Source organism: Bombus fervidus, unplaced genomic scaffold (assembly GCF_041682495.2).
Source record: "Bombus fervidus isolate BK054 unplaced genomic scaffold, iyBomFerv1 scaffold0024, whole genome shotgun sequence".
Taxonomy (NCBI): domain Eukaryota; kingdom Metazoa; phylum Arthropoda; class Insecta; order Hymenoptera; family Apidae; genus Bombus; species Bombus fervidus.
In genome coordinates, this window is record NW_027212587.1 from 1,721,347 (window position 1) to 1,739,179 (window position 17,833).

Here is a 17,833-nt window from a genome sequence, read left to right on the forward strand (position 1 = left end):
GAGTTGGGGGGGGGGGAGTGGTTGGCAAATGGAAAATTTCGGGGGTAACAACCTCCGGCCGTGTGTCCGATTCTTAAACACTTGGGTCACATCGGTTTCACGTGATCGTCTAATGGTCGGCTAGATGACGGAGCAAAAGTTTGCAGTCGTGGGTCGGTAATATTTTGCTTGAGTGCTTGTATGGTGTTGTGATATTGGTTCCTTGGGCGGTTGGCCACAAGATTTACTTCCCGTAACCATTGTTCTCTATCCGCGGCTAGTTGTTGGGCAAGGTTCAGGTTTTTCGGGTCGCTAACCACTACCATCTGTCCTATTTCATATCGTAGGTTGAGTTAATATGTTTTAAGCGCCTCGCGTTCTCCAATATCTATAGCTATGCGTCGTTCGGTTCGTATACGATTTTCGTTTTAAACTGCGTAATTCAGTTCATTGAGGTGTTGTCGGAATCTAGAATTGAAAGTTTGTACACATTCTGTTGCCCCTTGTTTTAAATTCTTTAGTTCGTCCCTACAATTGCTGATAGTTGTTGGTGTTTACACATGTTGTCTCAAGCACGAATACAAGTCTTCGAACGAATCAATTTTTAGATATCGTATATTTCTTTTTGCGTCATCGGTAATTCTTTGGATCTGTATGACGTCTAATAATAGCTCTCTGTCACTTGCCTTACATCTGGCTCTTGCTTTGCGGACCGATGAGATGAAATCTTCAACGCCTACGTCATCTCAACCCCGTAGTGTCTCGATAGTTTGTATGGCCTTGTCTGCGTCGAGCCCTTGGTCTTCGTTGTGGTCGTTTCTTTGTCTAGTGGTAACGTGATTAATTCGTTGTCTTCGTGAAATATTTGGTTCGTCGGTTTCGTCGTCTGTCATTTGGTCAACACCGGTTGCTAAAGGCGTGCTCGTGAGCGGTTGGTCAGTTTCGGTGTCGTACCTTAGTTCCATAGCCTTTGCAAGGCCTCGTATTTCTTTGGCCCGATTTCTATCACAAGTTTCCGTGAATTCTTTTATTCTGTTCATATTTTGATCAGTGTTTCTTCTAAGGTTTCTGAACTCGTGAGTTAGACTTTGAAGTTGTTCGATCACAGTCGTAATTAATTCGCTCTGCTTTGCCGTACTCATGTTAGTTGGATTCATCTCGATAGACGCGATATTTTCGGAAGAGTCACTATCTTCAGAACGTATTTTGGGTTTAGGATTTCGATAATATTCGAAAACCAGCTTACCGAGATTCTTCGTAGATCCTTCTTTTGATCAAAGAGGTGACCGTGGTCCTTCGCTGTAGAATCCGTAGACTTCCCTTTGAAGTTTCCCCTTGATGCGATGAATGGATCGTGGCAGGATCGCCAATTTTGTCACGTCGGAGGCACAAAAGATCGCGAAATTAACAAATCGCAGGTGATATCCTCGCGCCGTGGCACGAATGAAACGATTCTTTCACAAATAGGGTGAAGAAAATAGAATTTGATACGCAAAGATCAAATATATTATAGAAAATCCAAGTGAGTAACGGTTACAACGGATAGATTCGAAGTATCACAATAGACTGTATTGACGCTCGTTTAGGAAGGTCGCTCTACCGAGGATCTAGTCCCTTTGGAGGGGGTCTCGTTAATCCATTGTTTCAACGGGTGTGGCCTGTAGAGTGTTCGGTCTATTTATTTACTAATCAGATGATTCCTTGAGTGTGTGACAATATCGTACAACCGTGAAATTATCGGAGAAGAGAATATACAAAATTTAAAATACTCACCTTCAAGATGTGTGTAGTCGATCACTCTTAGATGTACAACTTGTCGGTTAGGCGAACCTTAACACGTTGACGCCGACGCTGAAGTTCGTGGTTCTCTCCATGGCGTGGCGTCCGAATTCACTGTCAGTTTCGTGGGGCGGCGCAGGGTCTCATTAGACTGTTCGTGTTACCGTATAACGTATTGCGGTATATAGTATTATGTAGTACAGTATAACGTTATAATGTGTTGCGGAAAATATACCGTACATACAATATATGTCGTTATGAAGTATTACCTTATAACGTATTACGGTATATAGCATCACGTTACATAGCACAACGTTAATACGTAGGACGGTATATAATGTTACGTTATATTGTATTAGCGTATAACATATAACGGTATATAGTAATAACAGATATAGTATTACGTTATACAGTATTCTGCAATAACGTCTATCGTTATATGGTGTTACGTCATAGCATATTGCGATATATAGTACAACGTTATATGGTAGCACATTATATCGTATTACGTTATACAGGATAAAGTTATATTAGTAATACGTTATAGCATATTATTTTATATGGTACTACGTTATATACTATTACGTTATATAGTATTGCATTATAACGTATCACGTCCAAATAGTACAACGTTATATGGTATTACATTATAACGTATTACGTTATACAGTAAAACGCTATATGGTACTAAGTTATAACGTATTACGCTGCGTACAAACTACGGGATATCGTATAACGTTATGTCGTATTACGTTGTAACGTATAACGTTGTATAGTATGACATTATATGGTATTGTGTTATATCGTCCTATGTTATATAGTATTACACAATAACATATAACATTTTATGTTATTAAATATAATTCATTACGTTATATTGCATAATGTTCTGTGATATTTCGTTATAACGAATGACGTCATATAGTACAAGGTTATATGGCATTAAGTTATATCGTTTTATGTTGTATAGTACTGCGGGATAACGGATACGTTATATGGTATTAAATATAACGTAATACGTTATATAGTACAGCGTTATATGGTATTACTTTGTAACGTATTACGTTATATAGTATTGCACAATAACGCATAATGTTATATGGTACTAAATATAATGTAGTACGTTATATAGAATAGCGTTATATCGTATTACGTTACAACGTATGACGTCATATAGTACAACATTTTATGGTATTACGTTATATCGTATTACGTTGAATAGTACTACGTGATAACGTATAACGTTATATCTTGTTAGGTTGTTACGTGTTACGTTATATAGTATAACGTTATATGGTATTGTGTTATATCGTATTACGTTTTATAGTATTGCATTATAACGTATAATGTTATATGGTATTACATCAGAACGTATTACTTTATATATGTCGGGTTATGATTTAGAATTGGGTTAGGGGCGTGTAATGAATTTTTACCAGGATTATTCTTCGTTGTCACACGATCGAGGTAGCGTTTATTAACACAAGTATGGGTGTTACAAGTTTGGCAATTGGCCGCGGTATCTAGACACTAATGACATTCACCTTTAGTTCCATATAACGAATCTGCGGTCAGCGGGATAGCAGATATACTTTGCTCTAATGTCTAAGTAGGACTCGACTTACTTTTCGCTATACAAGAATTACTTAACTAACTCTTTATCGAAACGTGGATTATTCACCGATCGTACAGACACTAGATACATGAGTAATGAGACTGCAAGAAAGGAATGTCTTTCGGTCACGATGACACAGCAGAGAAGAACTATGATGGGTTGTGCCTAAGGGCACGAGATATTTGGATTCGTCGAGGAATGCCAGCGCTCAGATGGTGTAGGAAAAGGACGTTGTTGCTAATTGGTTAATTTCTGTGTTGGTGGTTAGAAAAGGATGCTAGCTTCCCTTGAGAGAAAGTTCCTAGTGGGAAGCGTCGTACGCGAAACAAGCAGATCTCCCGCACCTTCTCGCAATAGGAGACAGATTTACGGTCAGATAGAACAAAGACTGTTCGTCAATTTGAAGGACCTTAGTTGACTTAATCCTAAGATATATAGCGGGTTCTCATGCTAGTTGAATATATACTGTGAATGATGCATCGAAATCTGGCGATCATCTTGCCCGAAGAATGGGATCTGTGCATGGCGAGCCACGGGGCCGTTGGAATGTTTACTGTTAAGTGTCGGTACGGCTAATTCTTTAAAGGAGAGCTATCCAATTCTATACCTCTGTTAGACGAAATGTTTATCCCGTGATCGCAGCTACGTTCTGTGACTAGTTGTCGCCTCGAACCTAAGCTCATTATCTCAAGTCTCGAACAATTGTGTTTTGGGTTATTTTGTAAAGGCTACAATATTGTGGGTTTTCCAATTAATTCTAACGGGGGGCCGGTGTGCTTTCTTCTCCGACATGGCCATCCTGACAATCGCACGCTCTCGGATGTATCTAGAATATTGGGTTTTCCCAACGTTAGACTCGATATAAATGATGTTCTATACAATTTAACTAAGTGTCCAAATAGTTCAAGGGTCCTGTTTCACAACACAAATTTTGATCAAATGTTCGATAAAAAAAAAAAAGAATTAAAAGGGAGCAGAAATCAAGAACGTTATGATTAGCATTCGAAGTACTAGTTGCATTCTGTGAATTATTAGTCCGACCGTAATGACATAATAGACCATTCTCGACCTCGTACCTGGACCAATCTCACTTCTCTGGATCATATTACCACACTGAGCGTTTGTGGAAACACTATGTTAGATGCTATGACTATAGTGCTAATGATACCTGAATTGAATTGGGCAACGGTGTGTTGATCTCGCATTTTATTTCTTTGGACCACATGACTACCCGTAAGCGGATGTGATCCATTATGCTCGATCTTACACCTTACTATATCAGATTGCCACACTGGACATGTGAGAGAGCATTGAACTTCATCGTATCGCTACACTGGGCGTGTCGTGAGATGGCTGAGTGCCACACTGGGCATATCGTAAAAAGGCTAGGTACAACACTGGGTATATGTAACCTCGTTCTGCTAAGTGCTATGGTAATGATGATCCTGTGATATCGGGGTACTCGTATCGTCATGGTTACTGTTCCCATCATCACCACAGACATCCAACTCAGTAGGAACGCAAGTATCTGGCATTTTCTTCAGCCTATCATGACTGTATTTATACGACCGTTCGCCGTCTAACGTTTTTAAAATGTATCTATCTCCTTCCAAAATTTCTGATATCACAAAGGGACCCTTAAATTTCGGATCTAGTATCGTTTGATTCCTTTCCTCACTTTTTTTTTAAATACAAAGTCATCGAAATTGAATTTAACTACTTTGGCTTTCGTTTTATCGAATCTTTCTTTATCGCACTTAGCGCTGTTCTCTATATTTTGTATGGCCTGTTGTCTTACGTTGGAGATATCTATTTCCTTTTCTTCGGTATTTTCAGGTAGTAGTAACCCGTAGGGTCTTGCTGTTTTACCAATTAATAGCTCTAACGGACTCGATTTAGTCACACGATTGGTGGTGCAATTTAAAGCTAATTGTATTTCGCCGATCGTGTCTTGCCATGATCGCCCGGTCGTTTCTACTGTTGTAAACATGTTCTTTAACGTGCCCATAGTACGCTCTACCTGCCCATTCGCTCTACTAGCACCGGTTGCTATTAAGTGGAGTTTAATGTGTTTATTCTGACAAAAATCTTGTAATTCATTACGCGGGAAACATCTCCCTTGATCCGCTATTATCCGAGAGGGACTGCCGAATAGGAATACGGCAGATATATGCGCCTTAACGGTGCTGCGGGAGTCCATCTTACGAATATGGTGTAAGTATACGAATTTGGTAAAGGCATCGATCAAAACAATAACGTCTTCTTTCGAATCGTTTTTGCCGCTCAGCTTGCATGTTATGTCTATGTAAACTGTATGTCAAGGTATGCTGATCTCAGGTATGGGATGTAATTCGGCTTGTACTATACCTAAATTCGCCTTAGAAATCTGACAAGCATGACAGTTCTCTACGAATTTGCGAACATATTTCGCCATCTCTTCGAACCAGTAATACTTGTACAGTTTCTCGAGCGTTTTTATCTTAAACTAAGCGCATAATTGACTGGTGTATGTGATTAGTAACGGACCACCTGAAACCTCTTGGTACGATGAGCAATCAGAGGCTTCTGTCTCTCCTTTGTACTTTACGGTAAAGGGTATTTGCAGTTTGTTGGCGATTTCAGAGATTGGGGGGTCGCGTCGTTGTTCCGGTAGTAGCAATCTTCTGAGATATCGGCCACATAAATTTCCTTTTCTTTGATCTTGTTAGTTGTGGTACGGTCACTGTCTACAGGGTTACGCAAAAAGGAATCTACGTGGGTCATTCGTTTACCTTCTCGGTACATGATGTCAAAAGTAAAAGTTTGTAAGTAAGCTCACCACCTATAACCCCTGGTAATAATTCGACTATTCGATGCGTCTTATATTCCACACCTGCTGCCAAATGCAACGCACAGCATTCGGTTTACGCAATATCAATTCTGGGCCCTGTCACATACAGCGTAATTGCAATTTTTTATATTTAGGAATAAATATTCCATTGAACGTATATCCGTTTCTATTTAAGATATGTCAACAATTCGGGGCGCGTTACACTTCACACCTGCTGCCAAATGAAGCGCACCTCATCTGGTTTGCGTTACGTCAACACTGGTCCCTGCCAAACCCACTGAATTTACAGTTCCGCATATTCAGGATTCAATATTAATTTGATTGCGTCTCGACCGCTATTGGAGATATGTCGTCAATTCGATGCCTGTTATATTCCACATTCTCTGCCAAATACAGCCCTCTTGCTCCTGTTTATGCTATTACAACTCTGGTCGCGGTAAAATACAACGTCTTTGCAATTATGAATGTTCAGGCTTAAATATACAATTGAACGTGTCTCAGTATCTATTGCAGATATGTCGATATTTGGATGCGCTCTATACTACACATTTGCAGCGAAATACAGCGCACATAAGCAGTTTTTCGCTACGTCAGCTCGGTGCCCTGTCAAATCAAGCGTAATTGCATTTTGCAGGTCCTGTCTTTTATATTCAATTGAACGTATCTAGGTTCCCATTGGAGATATGTGGACAATATTATGCGCGTTACAATCCACATTTGTCGTCAAATACAGCGCACGTTGCTCGGTTTGCGCGGCAGATAAATACCTACGAATGTACCTCGGTATGCATGACTTCTACTGACGTTTCATACCGGGGGCAGCAAGAATTCCTCAACCACTCAAGGACTTCTTGTAAAGCACAAAGGAGCGCAACGCGTCCATTGAGTGGTCCGAACAATCCGAAAAGAACTTCCGCGTGTCGAAACGCGCCTCAGATGATACGACAATGTTAGCGCAGCCGATTCGCTGCGCGCCCGTAAGCCTCGCTGTACACCGCGATGTACACCCGATGTATACCGCGGTGAAACTATTTAGACACGCCGTCGAAGGAAAAGAAATCGCAATCTGCACAGATCATAAACCCTTGATATAGGAGTTTGACCAATATCTTGTCAAGTGTTCGCAATGACAATTTTGACGGCTGGACCAGTTCGGACGATTTACGACCAATAATCGGCACATTAAAGGGATAGACAATAACGTAGCCGACACTTTATCCCGGATTGAAGCGATCGGTAAATCCGTACATCATCAAACGTTAGTCGCCACGCAAGAGAAGGGTAACGAGATGCGTGAAATCATTACCGCCGGCTCATACGCGCTGCAATTGAAAAAAGTACGTATTCCCGATTAAGGGGTCGGAACTTACTGCGATATCTCGACCTAAATCCTGCGACCATAGGTACCCGAACCATCACGACACAGTGTAGTTTAGTCACTGCATGGTCTTTCCCATCCGAGGATATCTGATACGCAAAAATGGTTGACGACGCGTTTCGTCTGGCCGTCCGTTAATAAAGATTGTCGAAGGAGGACGCGACAATATATACCGTGTCAAAGTTTCTACGTCACCAGACATGTATCCTCACACGTCGGAACGCTTAAAACGTTAGCAGGCCGGTTCGAACACATACGCATAGACATTATTGTCATGCAATACTCGCAAGCTTATCGATATTGTGTAAGGTGTGTCGATCGTTTTACGCGTTGGCTTGAATCCGTTCCCGGCACCGATATGGAAGCGCTAACCGTTTCTTCGGATATCCTTTCTACTTGTATAGATCACTTTGGCGTACCTCTAAAAATCACGACCGACCAATGTCGCCAAATTGAATCGCGACTGTTTGAGGAGTTTGCTCGGCGCAAAGCACTTACGCACGACGGCCTATCACCCCGCGTCTAATGGGATGGTAAGAACGCCTACATAAACAGTCAAAAGCGGCGATTGAGTGCCATGACACGAGCAACTGGATCCAAATTTTGCCGATTGTTTTACTACGCATTAGAGCAGTGATGAAGGAGGACATTATCGCGACGGCGGCCGAAATGGTTTACGGTACCGGCATACCATTGCCGGCGAAATTCTTCTTGCTAACACAGCAGCGGGCCAAATCGGAATACGCGCACCGACTAAAAGAACGGATGGAGAGAGCCAGGCGAGACACGGTTACGCGTCATGGCGAAAAGAAAATCACCATTTTTAAAGAGATATGATCATCGTTGTATGTTTTCTTGACGCGATAGGAGACCCTTTACAGCGGCAGTACCACGGGCCGTTTAAAGTAAGAAAAGGAAAAGGAAGTAATTATGCTATTAAAATAAATAATCACAACGTAACGGTTTCCGTAACCCGATTGAAACCGGCGTTTGTTGTGCCGGACGACTTAGAGGAAAACACCGCCGAAACCCGTAACGTACTGATTCCGGTAGGTCAAACGAACGCAACCATAGTGGCCAATCTCCACATACGGTTGACGTCAGCTTACACCAGCATACCTACACAATGACGCCTACGCTTCAAATCTTTCGTCGAAATTTTAATGTTTTAACGAAATACTTGTCGTACTTCCAATATCTAACTGACAGAAATACACTATTTATAATAGCATAAAGCATGTTAATTTCGTAGCTGATAATTATTGGACGTTTCTCATTTAATTCGTAATCGCACTAATTTTGTCTAACGAAATAAGCCATTTATTTATCGTCCGGACTTGTACTATGACATTTATATCATAATAGCAATGTGACAATGAGGCAACCTGAATACAGAAATACTATTTCAAACCATTTCGCCCATATTTCTTAAGTTGTTTATAAATGATTCGTGTATGCCCTTTGTTCTTTCTTCCCCTACTGCGGCGAAACCATAACTTTTATTTAAACAAAATCAACTATGTTTTAGATCCTTCGCGGAGAGACGCGATCGGAAGATAGCGCGTCAACTAGAGTTGTAAATTCCCGTTAAGATTAGATAGTCAACGCCACGACCTGATCGACCCCAATGTTTCTGTTTCGATAATAGCGGTGGCTCAATTGAGTGTACACTGAATTAGCGGGTTTTAAATTACAGTTTATTCAAACATCTTGTTGACTATAGCGATATAAACTGATATAGTAGAATTAGGTTTCCATTGTTAGACAATGTTGCAGTGTTGAGTACGCTACGTAAGCTTAGATGGTGGCGGGTCAAAAAATGTATAACGACTTCAGAGATACTGATTGATCTAAAGCTAAGAAACCAGTCACGAGATGTTGACTATTCTAAAAATGAGGAATATGCGACGTTCAGTGACTATGCTGTGGCGGAGGAAAGCTAGTCATGGGTTTGCCTAGCTCACGGGACCATCGGGTTTGTCGATGACAACTTTGTCTAGGAAAGTGAGGCCAATAGATATTGCTTCTGATTGGATAGTAGGAAGGTTGCTGGACTAGGAAGGGTCTTAGCCGTCGCCAAGAGAAAGTTGCTAAACGGAAGATACCGAACGTGAGAAAGACCAACTTTTCGGTATCTTCCCGTAGTAGACAATAAATGTAAGGAACACTTGAAATAAATGATACTTGTTTGGCCTGAAGGACCTTAACTATGGAAATGCCTAGATTTATTGCGGCTTCTTAGGGCTATTGTGGGTATACAGTAAGGATATGTAAACATCAGGCTGTCATCTTGCCCGCGGTGTGTGGTCTGGGTTAGGTAGAGAGTCAGCCGACGTAACAAAGTAATAGTAAAAGAACAAGTTTGATAACTGAAAGAATGCCATTTGAGAATAGACCACATGGCGGCCGGTGATGCAGATACGGCTCGACTCAAAGTCCGAAGGTCGCCAAAGATTACCTGCATCGAAAACTTGTTGATATTATAACATCTAACAGGCATGTGCCGTTTACAATAGAATAAAACATATAAAATTCTGAGCTAATAACGATTGAAATTGTGTAACTTAATTCACATTTGCAACAATTTTTTTAACGAAATTTGGCTATTATGTATCGTCCGGGATCTTACTATGACGTTTACATTCTGAAGTGATGGATCGTGTTAGTGAGAGCAAGAAACATTTGAGTTTATTTAACAAAGAAATTTATTGTAATATATTCATGGTGTACATGGTGTACTTCGCACAGGACTCGCGATTATTAAACCTGCGATTCATGGTATTACTAGTAGCAGTTCGCGACTCGCGCTTACAAGTTCGATTTCTGGTCGATGCGTTTTATTCGCGCTATATGTTCGGATGATGTTTGCCTAAGATCCCGAGGAACTCTGAACAATTACTAAGTACTGCCAATGATTGCTTCGGACCGACATATAACGATTGACTTTCCGTCACGATGATGCCGCGAAGAAAAACATTGTTGGGGTGTGTCTTAGGATGCGAGATCCTTGAATTCGTTATGGAAAGCTTTGGTTCGGGAAGTGCGGGAAGTGGATGTCGTTGTTAATTGGCTAATTCTTACGTTGGTGGTTGGAAAAGGATGCTAACTGCCCTCGAAAGAATGTCGCGAGCGGGATGCATCGTACGTGAGAAAAGCATACTTCTCGTATCTTCCCATAGGAGAAGATACGTTTAGTGACTGCTAAGAGAATGACAGTTTGTACTTTTGGAAAACCTTGGCTAAATAAATCCTAAGATTTATAACAGGTCGACATCTGGCAATCATGTTGTCCGAAGAATAGGGTTTTTGTGTAGCCAGCCACGGGACAGAAACCGTAGGAAAGTTTATTGTCGAGTGGCGCTACAGTACCCCCGTACCAGTGATAACGTTCTTTTTGTTCATCACAGGTAGATCTTCCATGCTATAATATCCAAGACTTGCCTAAAAATGATCATGAAAGCGAACTTTCCTGCCCGCGTGCGTGGTGTAACGAATTCTTGAGTCACCTCTGCTTTGCTGTGCCCGCTCAGCGTTTTGCATAATTAGAGTTTGGACGGTATAAAAACGTCGCGGGTTCCAGTGTTGAAGTTGTTGTTGTTCGCTGTAGTCGAATAAAATAGAAACGAGCTTCAATCCATCTAAGGAGACTATCACTTCTTTATCATTAATCTTAACGGAAAGAGTCTTTTTTCCACGCTGTACGACCTGGTCAGGGCCTTCGTAGTGTGGTTGTGATGGGCCTCCGATCGCGTCATGGCGTACAAATACGTATGGCGATGTTTCGAGATCGCAGAATAAGAAGGTTGTCTTCTGATTGTGTCGCTTAATTGGGCTAGACCTGATTTTTTGTATTCGCTCTTCCAAGTGGTTCGCGAATTCCGTGTTGGCCTGTTGTATCGCTGGTAGAAAGAATTCTGCCGGTGCCGTGAACCACTTCGGCTGCCGTTGCGTTCAGGTCCTCCTTGATAGCGGTTCTTATGCCTAATACAACTATTGGAGTTTATAAGATTTCTACCCAGTTGCTCGTATCGTGGCATTTGATTGCTGCTTTTAGTTTTCGATGCAGGCTTTCTACCATGCCGTTGGATCCGGGGTGATAGGATATCATGCGCAAATGTTTAATGCCAAGCAACCGGCATAGTTCGTTAAATAGGTTTGACTCCAACTAGCGTCCTTCATCAGTCGTTATTTTTGAAGGTACGCCGAAACGAGCTATCCATGTTGAGAGCAGAGCCGAAGCAACGGTTGTCCTTCCATACCGACGATGGCAATGGCTTCGTGCCAACGCCAAAAACGGTCGCTACACGTTAGACAATATCAGTAGCCCTGTGAGTATTGCATCACGATAATATCTAAGTGTATGTGTTTGAATCATCCCGCTAACTCTCCGAATGTTCCGACGGGAGAGGATACGTGTCTGGTGACTTTACATTGTTGACAACGAATACATTGTCGTGTCCAGGTTCGGCAATGTTTGTTTACCGCCGGAAAAAGGAACGCGACGTCACCAGTTTTTGCGTGGCGCGTATCCCTGGATGGGAAAGTCCGTGGAATGAATTAAATACGTCGCGTCGCAGGGTTTTCGGTACGTATGGTCGCGCAATGTCGCCTGATACGTCGCAATATATTTCTACGTCGTGATCAGGAAATCCAATTTTCTTTACTCATAACGCGGATGTTCCGAAGGTGTCGATGTCGAGCAGTTCGTTATCGTTATACTGCACGGCGGAGAGAGTTTGCTGACCTACATACTTCCCTATCGCTTCGATTCGTGAAAGAGCGTCGGCTACATTGTTATCTAGCTCCTTTATGTATCGTATGTTGGTGGTGAATTCTCCTATGTAATCCAAATGTCGGAATTGTTGCGGCAAACATTTATCAAGGTTTGATTGAACGCGTATGTAGGGGGTTTGTTGTCCGTAAAAATTATAAAACTTCTCCCTTCTACGGCGCGTCGAAATCGCTTGACCGTGGTGTACATGACGAGTAGTTCGCGACCGTACGCGCTATACTTGCTCTGCGCGGAGTTTGAAGGTATAATAAGGAAACCAAATGGCTGCCATGTGTCGCATTCGCGTTGCTGCAAGACCGCTCCTAAAGCATAATCGAATGTGCCTACCGCGAGGCTAACAGGCGCGCCAGGTATCGGAGGTGCTAACATCGTGGCGTCAGCGAGGGCGCGTTACGTCTCTCGGAAATCAGCGTCGAATTATTCCGACCATTTGATGGGCGCGTTGATCTTTTTACTTCCTTGTAGTAATTCATTGAGCAGTTGAAAGATTTTTGCGGCCCCCGGTATGAAACGTCGGCAGTAGTTAATCATACAGAGGTTATATAGCATCACGTTATAACGTATAACGTTATGGAGAATTATAGTATAACGTATAACGTTATGAAGTATTACGTTATAACGTGTAACGTCCGACGGTATAGCGGTATAACTTATAACTTTATGAAGTATGATGTTATAACGTGTAACATAATGGAAAATGACGTTATAACGTATAACGTCCGACAGTATAGCGGTATAACTTATAACGTTATGAAGTATGACGTTATAACGTGTAACGTTATGAAGTATGACGTTATAACGTATAACGTCCGACAGTATAGCGGTAGAACTTATAACGTTATGAAGTATGCCGTTATAACGTATAACGTCATGAAATATGACGTTATTACGCATAACGTCCGACAGTATAGCGGTATAACGTATAACGTTATATAGTATTACGTTATAACGTATAACGTCATATAGTACTACGTTATGACGCATAAAGTTATGTAAGATTACAGTATAACGTATAACGTTATATAGCATCACATTATAACGTATAACATTATGTAATATTATGGATTAACGTATAACGTTATGAAGTATGACGTTATAACGTATAACGTCATGAAATATGACGTTATTACGTATAACGTCCGACAGTATAGCAGTATAACGTATAACGTTATATAGCATTACGTTATAACGTATAACGTCATATAGTATTACGTTATGACGTATAAAGCTATGTAGGATTATAGTATAACGTATAACGTTATATAGCATTACGTTTTAACGTATAACGATATGACGTATTGCAGTAAAACGTATAACGTTATGAAGTATGACGTTATAACGTATAACGTCCGTCAGTATAGCGGTATAACGTATAACGTTATGAAGTATGACGTTATAACGTATAACGTCCGTCAGTATAGCGGTATAACGTCTAACGTCATATAGTATTACGTTATAATGTTTAACGTTAGGTAGTTTTACGTTCTAACGTATAACGTTATGTAGGATTATAGTATGACGAAAACGTTGCATAGCATCACATTAAAACGTATAACGTTATGAATTATTATAGTATAACTTATAACGTTATGAAGTATTACGTTATAACGTATAACGTTATATACCATCACGTCATAACGTATAACGTTATGAAGTGTTACAGTGCAAAGTATAACGTCATGAAATATGACGTTATAACGTATAACGTCAGACAGTATAGCCGTATAACGTATAACGTTAGATAGTATTACGTTATAACGTATAACGTCATATAGTATTACGCTATGACGTATAATGTTATGTAGGATTATAGTATAACGTATAACGTTATGAAGTATGACGTTATAACGTGTAACGTTCGACGGTATAGCGGTATAACTTATAACGTTATATAGTATTTCGTTATAACGTATAACGTTATATACCATCACGTTATAACGTATAACGTTATGAAGTGTTACAGTGCAAAGTATAACGTCATGAAATATGACGTTATAACGTATAACGTCAGACAGTATAGCCGTATAACGTATAACGTTAGATAGTATTACGTTATAACGTATAACGTCATATAGTATTACGCTATGACGTATAATGTTATGTAGGATTATAGTATAACGTATAACGTTATATAGTATCACATTATAACGTATAACGTTATGAAGTATCATAGTATAACGTATAACGTTATGAACTATGACGTTATAACGTATAACGTAATAAAATATGACGTTATAACGTCCGACAGAATAGCGGTATGACGTCTAACGTCATATAGTATTACGTTATAACGTTCAACGTTATATAGTATTACCTTAAAACGTATAACGTTATGAATTATTATAGTATAACATATAACGTTATGAAGTATGACGTTATAACGTATAGCGTCCGACAGTATAGCGGTATAACGTATAACGTTATGCAGTATTACGTTGTAACGTATAACGTTATATACCGTCACATTATAACGTATAACGTTATGAATTATTATAGTATAACGTATAACGTTATGAGGTATGACGTTATAACGTATAACGTAAAGAAATATGACGTTTTAACGTATAACGTCCGACAGTATAGCGGTATAAGGTCTAACGTCATATCGTATTACGTTATAACTTTTAACGTTATATAGTATTACGTTATAACGTGTAACGTTATGAAGTATGACGTTATAACGTATAACGTAGTGAAATATGACGTTTTAACGTATAACGTCCGACAGTATAGCGGTATAACGTCTAACGTCATATAGTATTACGTTATAACTTTTAAGGTTATATAGTATTACGTTATGACGTATACAGTTATGTAGGATTATAGTATAACGTATAACGTTATAAAGCATCACATTATAACGTATAACGTTATGAAATATTATAGTATAACGTATAACGTTATGAAGTATGACGTTATGACGTATAACGTAATGAAATATGACGTTATAACGTATAACGTCCGACAGTATAGCGGTATAACTTCTAACGTCATATAGTATTACGTTATAACGTTCAACGTTATATAGTATTACGTTCTAACGTATAACGTTATGTAGGATTATAGTATAACGTATAACGTTATATAGCATCACGTTATAACGTAGAACGTTATGGAGAATCATAGTATAACGTATAACGTTATGAAGTATGACGTTATAGCGTATAACGTCATGAAATATGACGTTATTACGTATAACGTCGGACAGTATAGCAGTATAACTTATAACGTTATATAGTATTACGTTATAACGTATAACGTTATGAATTATTATAGTATAACGTATAACGTTATGAAGTATGACGTTATAACGTGTAACGTAATGAAATATGACGTTATAAAGTATAACGTTATGCAGGATTATAATATAACGTATAACGTTATATAGCAACATGTTTTAACGTATAACGTTATACCATCACGTTATAACGTATAACGTTATGAAGTATTACAGTGCAACGTATAACGTCATGAATTATGACGTTATAACGTATAACGACCGACAGTATAGCGGTATAACGTCTAACGTCATATAGTATTACGTTATAACTTTTAACGTTATATAGTATTACGATATAACGTGTAACGTTATGAAGTATGACGTTATATCGTATAACGTCCGACGGTATAGCGGTATAACGTATAACGTTATATAGCATCATGTTATAACGTATAACGTTATGAAGTATGACGTTATAACGTATAACGTTATGAAGTATGACGTTATAACGTATAACGTTATGAAGTATGACGTTATAACGTATAACGTCCGACAGAATAGTGGTATAACGTATAACGTTATATAGTATTAGGTTATAACGTATAACGTTATATACCGTCACGTTATAACGTATAACGTTATGAAGTATTACAGTGCAACGTATAACGTCATGAAATATGACGTTATAACGTATAACGTCCGACAGTATAGCCGTATAACGTATAACGTTAGATAGTATTACTTTCTAACGTATAACGTTATGTAGGATTATAGTATAACGTATAACGTTATATAGCATGACATTATAACGTATAACGTTATGTAATATTATAGTATAACGTATAACGTTATGAAGTATGACGTTATAACGTGTAACGTCCAACGGTATAGCGGTATAACTTATAACGTTATGAAGTATGACGTTATATCTTATAACGTCATGAAATATGACGTTATTACGTATAACGTCGGACAGTATAGCAGTATAACGAACAACGTTATATAGTATTACGTTATGACGTATAACGTCATATAGTATTTCGTTATGACGTATAAAGTTATGTAGGATTATAGTATAACGTATAACGTTATATAGCATCACATTATAACGTATAACGTTATGTAATATTATAGTATAACGTATAACGTTATGAAGTATGACGTTATAACGTATAACGTTATGAAATATTATAGTATAACGAATAACGTTATGAAGTATGACGTTATAACGTATAACGTTATGTAATATTATAGTATAACGTATAACGTTATGATGTATGACGTTATAACGTATAACGTTATGAAGTATGACGTTATAACGTGTAACGTTATGAAGTGTGACGTTATAACGTGTCACGTTATGAAGTATGACGTTAGAACGTGTAATGTCCGTCAGTATTGCGGTATAACGTATAACGTTATATAGTATTACGTTATAACGTATAACGTCATATAGTATTACGTTATGACGTGTAAAGTTATGTAGGATTACAGTATAACGTATAACGTTATATTACATCACATTAAAACGTATAACGTTATGAATTATTATAGTATAACGTATAACGTTATGAAGTATGACTTTATAACGTATAACGTTATGAAGTATGACGTTATAACGTATAACGTTATGAAGTATGACGTTATAACGTATAACGTCCGACAGTATAGCGGTATAACGTCTAACGTCATATAGTATTAAGTTATAATGTTTAACGTTAAATAGTATTACGTTCTTACTTATAACGTTATGTAGGATTATAGTATAACGTATAACGTTATATAGCATCACGTTATAACGTATAACGTTATGGAGAATTATAGTATAACGTATAACGTTATATAGTATCACATTATAACGTATAACGTTATGAAGTATGACGTTATAACGTATAACGTCCGACAGTATAGCGGTATCACGTATAACGTTATATAGAATTACGTTATAACGTATAACGTTATGAAGTATTACAGTACAACGTATAACGATATGAAGTATGACGTTATAACGTGTAACGTCCGACGGTATAGCGGCAAACTTATAACGTTATGAAGTATGATGTTATAACGTGTAACGTAATGAAATATGACGTTATAACGTATAAAGTCCGACAGTATAGCGGTATAACTTATAACGTTATAAAGTATGACGTTATAACGTGTAACGTTATGTAGGATTATAGTATAACGTATAACGTTATATAGCATCACGTTATAACGAATAACGTTATATACCATCA

At 38.8% G+C, this 17,833-nt stretch overlaps 1 protein-coding gene across 1 annotated transcript; it reads right to left on the reverse strand.

Annotated features, from left to right (window-relative positions):
* Positions 1-4,794: 4,794 nt before the first annotated feature.
* Positions 4,795-5,573, reverse strand: LOC139996988 (uncharacterized). The gene is made up of 2 exons (XM_072021546.1): positions 5,131-5,573; positions 4,795-5,050 (listed from the first exon to the last, which is right to left on the reverse strand). Exons 1-2 carry the CDS (start codon positions 5,571-5,573, stop codon positions 4,795-4,797), a joined length of 699 nt encoding a protein of 232 aa, XP_071877647.1.
* Between the last annotated feature and the right edge of the window lie 12,260 nt (positions 5,574-17,833).